At 46.5% G+C, this 6,504-nt stretch overlaps 1 protein-coding gene across 1 annotated transcript in view; it reads right to left on the bottom strand.

The window, feature by feature from the left end:
- The window catches only part of GAP43 (growth associated protein 43), a 69,731-nt gene extending 67,841 nt beyond the window's left edge, over positions 1 to 1,890 (bottom strand). Inside the window, exon 1 of the mRNA XM_048494940.1 lies at positions 1,749 to 1,890. Coding sequence (XP_048350897.1) covers positions 1,749 to 1,778 — 30 coding nt within the window. The 5' untranslated portion in view covers positions 1,779 to 1,890. The remainder of the gene's footprint in view (positions 1 to 1,748) is intronic.
- Between the last annotated feature and the right edge of the window lie 4,614 nt (positions 1,891 to 6,504).

Genomic DNA, 6,504 nt, shown 5'->3' on the forward strand with positions numbered 1-6,504 from the left:
TGTGTTCTGCAGCTCAGCTGGTGGAAAGCTGATGAAAATGGCTTTTGCAGCCTATCACTTCCTAAGCCTCCAGAGTCTGCTACCTTATTTGAAAAATTTGCTAAGCCCTTGCCACTCACTATGTGGGCTTTTCTTTTTCTTTTTTCCGTCTGCTTTCCTCCTCCCTCCCTTTTCATCTCACATATGCCAATCAAATATGATCTGCTGGCTGGCTGCAACATGTTCTGAGTCTACCCCACTTCAGGTTTTAATAGTCAGTGTACCAGAAATGGGGGAGCATCTGAAACATGAACCAGGGGAAAATGCTAATGCAGCTGGGGGTTCCCATTCCTCAGCCCCACCCATCGCAGTCTACACCACCATCTCTTAACGTAGGAACAACATTGCTCACAAATGCCTTTTGCATGTCTGTATTTGAACACTATAGTATCCTAAACTGTTACAGCTCTCAGCACAGATGATTTTTAAGAATACTGCACTCTGGTTTTCTGGGACAGATACACTGGAAGGAACCAGCCAGCCATTTGCCTTACCAGCAGTCTGTGGAGTTTGCATTGAAAATAAGTATTCAACCAACATGTACGGAGAAACATTTGATAAACTTCAAAGGCCAAACACTTGCTGTGGTTTGAATATAACTGGAGAAAATCCAGAAGAAATCAGATACACCTCAAAGAAGGACCTGCAACACTCTCCAAGTGAATCAGTTTAACATGAAGGTGTGATGGGGAGGGTCGGAAGGCTATCTTGTTCGTTTTCATATTTTTTCATCTTTTTTTCTAATAGCTGAAAATGAGCTCCCCCCCCCCTCTCCCTCCTCACTGTTATTCCTCCCCTCCAAAAAAAACCCCTCCAAACCATATGGGACCAATAAGATATTAACTGGTTTTCCACCAAGTTCATCCCATTCTCATCTCTGCCATCCCATCGGAGCTCACAGCTAACAGAGGCGTGGTCCTCTGTCTTTTTCCCAGCTGGTGCTCAGTTGTCCAAGAGCCCCTGGTAGGAAAGGGATTACTGGAGAGGGAACCCCCATGCGCCCACCCCCATCTCCCTTAGTAGCTCATTTATTTTCCATTCCATTAACTGCCTCTGCCCCCCCCCTTAAAACAAAGACAAGCAAAGAAAATGATGGATGCAGTCAAGTTGCACTCAAGAGAAGAACACATCGCCCAGCATCCCAGCTGTCTGGAAGTCCATGCACTTCAATCTGTGTCAAACCAAGAAAGCACAGGCAGAAAACATCCTTATGTCGGTCTAGGATGGATCAGTGTTTTTTTTTTGTTTTTTTTTGGGGGGGGGGGGATATAGAAAGCATAGTTCCCCAGCTCACACAACCGCATCTGAGTATGTCTCGCCCTCCTCTCCTGCATATCCCCACCCTCCAAATCCAAGACAGAAAACCCCATTCCACACATCTTCCTACAGGTTCCCCGCCCAAAGGTGTCTGTCTGAAAGGGAGAGGGTCTCCCCCGCTGTCTCAGACTCCACACCCCAACCCCCTCCCCCCCCCAAAAAAATCCCCCATTCAGGGAAATGTGATGTGAGCCTTCAATGGAAAGATGCTTTACACAAACACACACACACACACACACACACACACGAGAAATCGCAAAAGACACGGTGGCTGAGAAGCAGCTGGAAGCCTCCCTCCGCCCCCCGCGCCTCTCTCTCCAAGCACCCCCCAGCCACATCCAAGAGCCCCGGCATTTCTCAGCGGCCAGAAAGTAGGAAACCTTCAGCTCTACCTGTTTTGTTCTTCTCATACAGCACAGCATGGTTGTACAGTCCCCTTTCTTCCTTGTTGTTCCTTCCTTCCTTCTCCTCTCTCCTTTTTTCCTCCTCTCTCTCTTATCTCGCCCCCCACCCTCTCCGCTCCCTCCCCTCCCTCTTCCTCTCCCTCACTCACTCACTCACTCACTCGCGCGCGCGCACGCACCACACCACACCACACCACACCGCACACCACACCACCCAGGGCAGTTAGCAGGGACTGCAAGGTCCACAGCTATTCCTCATCACACATGCTCCCCCTCTTCCCCTCTCTCTCTCTCTCTCTGCCTCCCCCCGCCCTTTCCCAGAATTGTTCACTGGCAGCTCCCAGGGACCAGTCACTTCCCCACCCCCCACCCTTACCACCACCACCACCACCATCAAGGCAACCACCCCCTCGCCGTCCCCTGCCAGCCTCATGAATATTTAAACGTATCCAATCTGGACCCAATTACCCGGCGACTTCCCCACTGTACGGAGCTTGCGAGAGGGGAAAGGGGAGGGGGGAGCCGCAGATTGTTCAGGGGGGTGTGGCAAGGTAGGGTCTGCCAGAAAGCCGCTGTATTTCTTCAATTCTCGCTCTGGTTGTTTGTTTCTTTTTAAGCAGCCCTCTTCACCCCAGAGCGGCGGAAGGAAAGAGTGGGCGCACGACCACCTCATTCGGAGATGGGGGCGAAGAAAACAAGTTGGCGGTTTCTTAAGGCGCACAAGATGTCAGGAGCCTCTGGAAAGGGCTAGTGCGCACACGGTCTCCAGACAGGGGAGGAAGAAATGTCTGCTGCTGTCTCCGCTACCCAATGGGCATATGCAAACAGTACACGCAAGCTAAACTCACAGCTTTCTTGTACAGCAGATGGGTAATCAAACTGCACACACATTTAAAATAATTCATTTTTTTTTTCAAATATTCCTTGCACTCCCAAAATAACTGAATTGGCCAGTGTTAGAATTTGAATGGATTTTTCATTGAGAATTTTGTGGGTATACACCAGCGTATTAGTACATATGACTCTACATGCATGCATCTATGGAAATATTTACTACACACGCTGCACACATTATCAACAAGACATACAGAAGAATGGTCACCATGCCCCCTATGTGTGACTCCTGAGAATTTGGGACAGAGTGAGTAAGAGTCTGAAAATGTGAAAAATCATGGAGGTAAGCGACCAGGAAACACAGGCATCAGAGCCACTGCAGAATTACTACAACTGAAGTCAGAGGTGGGATCCAGCAGGTTCTCACAGGTTCCCAAGAGTAGGTTACTAATTATTTGTGTGTGCCGAGAGGGGGTTACTAATTGGTGATTTTGCCACCTGATTTTTGCCTTAGTTACGCCCCTCCTCTCAGCAGTAGCGCGCAGAACTTGAAGCAGTCCAGCAGGAGGTGCACCGGTGTGCGTGGCAGCCTGCACCTGCGTGCATTCGTTTCCCGCCCAAGGACCGGCACAGCGGCTGCATCCTTGCCACAGCCCCGCCCAGGAATGCCCCACCCCTAGAATGCCCGGCCACGCCACCGTCGTGCCCCGCCCAGCCCCATTGGCGCTACGCCACAGTTTGAATCCCACCACCATGGGAACCTGTTACTAAAATTTTTGGATCTCATCACTGATTGAAGTTCAAAAAACAAAACAAAAACCAATCGCTTTCTTTAATATATTTCTTGAATTCACCTGGCCAATGATTCATTAGTATTCATCGTCAAGATTGTCTCATGTACTTACTCAATCTTTTTAAAGTGTATTGGACACCATGTCACCTGTGAATTGAAGATGTTAACTCCAGCTATAACTGTAGTCTAATATACAGTTAGAGTCGCTTAAGATCTTTGAAATCAAAGAGTTAAAGCATGCTTAATCTTTTGGAGTGTGGCCAGGAGCTTTAATCAGGGAGTGCATCTACACTATAAAATTGAACTTAACAGTGCTATCCTAATCAGTTATATCCTTCTAAGACATTGAAGTCAATGGGCTTAGAAAGGTGTAATTACACTTAGGCTGGCTGAAAAAGGCATGCTCATTTATAAAACACTGGGAACTGTAATCTTTGGAAGTATGTTATGAAACTTAAATAGAATGCTCACCACTTTAACAAAACTTCAATTCCCATAATCTCTTTTTTCAAGAGGAGGAACCAAGATGGTTACTCGATATAACACTAGTGTAAGTTGGTATTGATAAAACCCAAGGATCCAATTCTCCTCTCAAGTTACTAAACTGAACATTCTCTTGGTTTTTATTTTAATTTCTGTTTATGGTCTTTTCTCATTCTTATTCTCGCGGCCAAATAATCATTGACACAGGATATTTAAAAGTTTTACAACATTTCAATATTTCCTGTCCATTTTTTCCTGAGTTTTGAGATTTCTCCCACTTATTTGCTAATGAAGGATTAACACAAATCTGTACGGCTGGTCTGTAACGTGCCAAGGATAGCAACTATGCTGGTGTTAATGAGCCTATATACAGGCCTATCTGGAGATATGCTAGCATATCAAAGCACTCATTAATACTAAGGTGGTGTAAATCTTGCAGTAGCACAGCAGAACCAGAAATGGGCAACTCAGGAAGTGTGCTGGGAAGCAGCGTGGTTTAGTTGGGATTCTAGGACCTCTCAGTCCACATGCCAACTACTACTGTAACAGTACACCAGAAAAAATCCAAGTGTGGTATACAAATTCCCACTGAACTCAGTGTAAGCGAAAAATGAAAACTCCTTTCCACTTTCCCACCACGTCTATACTAAAGCTGCCAACTCCCCATGGCCAGGGAATACCTTGCTCCCAGTTGCCATTTTTTGCTGCCACTGTAAGCAGTTGCAGGGGGGGAATAAACAAAACTAAATAAAAGAAACAAAAAAAATGAAATCAGCCTGACATCATGACATCATCTGTTTGGAATTCTGCCTAGGAATTTATGGCAGCTCTATGGCCCCCTCCACACAGCATAAGCACAGCAGGTTAAACCCAGGTTACGTGAACCTGGTTTTCCTTTGGGAGAGGGTCCTGCGGTCCACAAGCAACTCAGGTGGCCCCTGTGCCTTTGCACAAAGGCGCTTCACAAACTTTTTTTTTATTTGGCCGGTTGCACCTGCATAGCCAGGCTGGCACAACTTCCAAAAATAAAAAAAGCCTTTGGTTCTGGTGGCTTTTCCGGGCTGTGTGGCCCACCAGAACCAGTTGAATCCGGCTGTAAAAGCCTTTGACAATACATTAAAAAAGCCTTTCCCTGTGCCCCATTGGCCCACTGCCAGCCAGCAGGCACCCAGCAGCCACAGCTCTGGCAGTATCCCCAGCCACTCGTGCAAACATGCTTTCCAAGCCACCATCTGGAAGCTGGGTAGCAGGGCGGGCTGAATCTGGCTGGATGACCCACTCAACATCAATCAATCAATCAATCAATCAACATGGCGACTGGGTGGATTCTTCCTTCCAGCAATGGCCACCACCAGCGGAAGTACCTGCAACGGGGGGGGGGGGGTGAGCAAACCCAGCTCCTGGCTAGGCATTCGCTCAGAAGTGGCACTAGGCCACTTTGTTCAAAAAAGGTCACGATTTTTGCAATTTTCTAATAACGTGGTTTCATAGCTTCAACTTGGCACTGAAACATTTAGGTTCCTTCTGCACATGCAGAATAATGCACTTTCGATTCTCTTTCAATGCACTTTGCAGCTAGATTTTACTGTGCAGAATAGCAAAATCCACTTGCAAACAATCGTGAAACACAGCCATACAGCCCGGAAACCACACAGCACCCCAGTGATTCCAACTGTGAAAGCCTTCGACATTAAATTGTGAAAGTGGATTGAAAGTGCATTATTATGTATGTGTGAAAGAAGCCTTAGGGGGCGGGACCTGTGCAAAGCCTCCCCGCCAAAATGGATTATTTCCCATCCTTCAGCCAGGTTTATTGACCTATGCCGAAGGGGCCTAAGATAAAACCACGAGGTTTCTGGATATTCCTATATATCAGGACAGTGCCCTCCCACGTCCCCATCCCCATCTCTCTGGTTGTAATTCTAGGGATGGTATAGTTTGAGATATTAAGTTTACAGCCAATCACAACTCTCCTAAGCATGTTCTGGACAAAGTGATTGAGAAAGCAGTAGCAGACCAACTCTGGGTCTTTCTGGATAATCCATCTGCTCTAGACCCTTTTCAGTCTGATTTCAGGCCTGGCTACGGAGCAGAGACAGATCTGCTAGTTTTAGTTGATGACCTCCACCTGAGTGAAGACAAAGTCCATGTCTCTTTGTTGCTTTTGTTGGATTTATCTGCAGCCGTTGATCATGCCATATAGTCCAGGCATCAGAGGTAGAAGTAAGTATCAGGGGATGTGAATTGAACTGGTTCAAATCATTCCCCACTGCTTCAAATCACTAAAGGGTTGCTACTGGAAACTAGCTGTCATCAGTGTGGGATTCATCCATCCCAAAGATGCAATCTTATCCCACGCTTTTCCATCGCTATGCAAAGTCCTTATGATAAACCATTCATAGTTTGGGTGTTGGTTGTCATCAATATGCTGTTGGTTTGTTTCTTTTTTTTTTTCTTCCTTTTTTGCCATCAAGTTGCAGCGAAATTATGGTGACCTTTACAGTTTTCTAGGCAAGAGATCTCAGTTGTAGTTTTCCAATGTCTGCCTCTGTGTAGTGATCCTGGTATTCCTTAGTGGTCTCCCATCCAAATATTCCCATTCAGCCTTTCTTAGCTTCCAAGATCTAATGAAAT

Source organism: Sphaerodactylus townsendi, linkage group LG04, assembly GCF_021028975.2.
Source record: "Sphaerodactylus townsendi isolate TG3544 linkage group LG04, MPM_Stown_v2.3, whole genome shotgun sequence".
NCBI classification, from domain to species: Eukaryota; Metazoa; Chordata; class Lepidosauria; order Squamata; family Sphaerodactylidae; genus Sphaerodactylus; species Sphaerodactylus townsendi.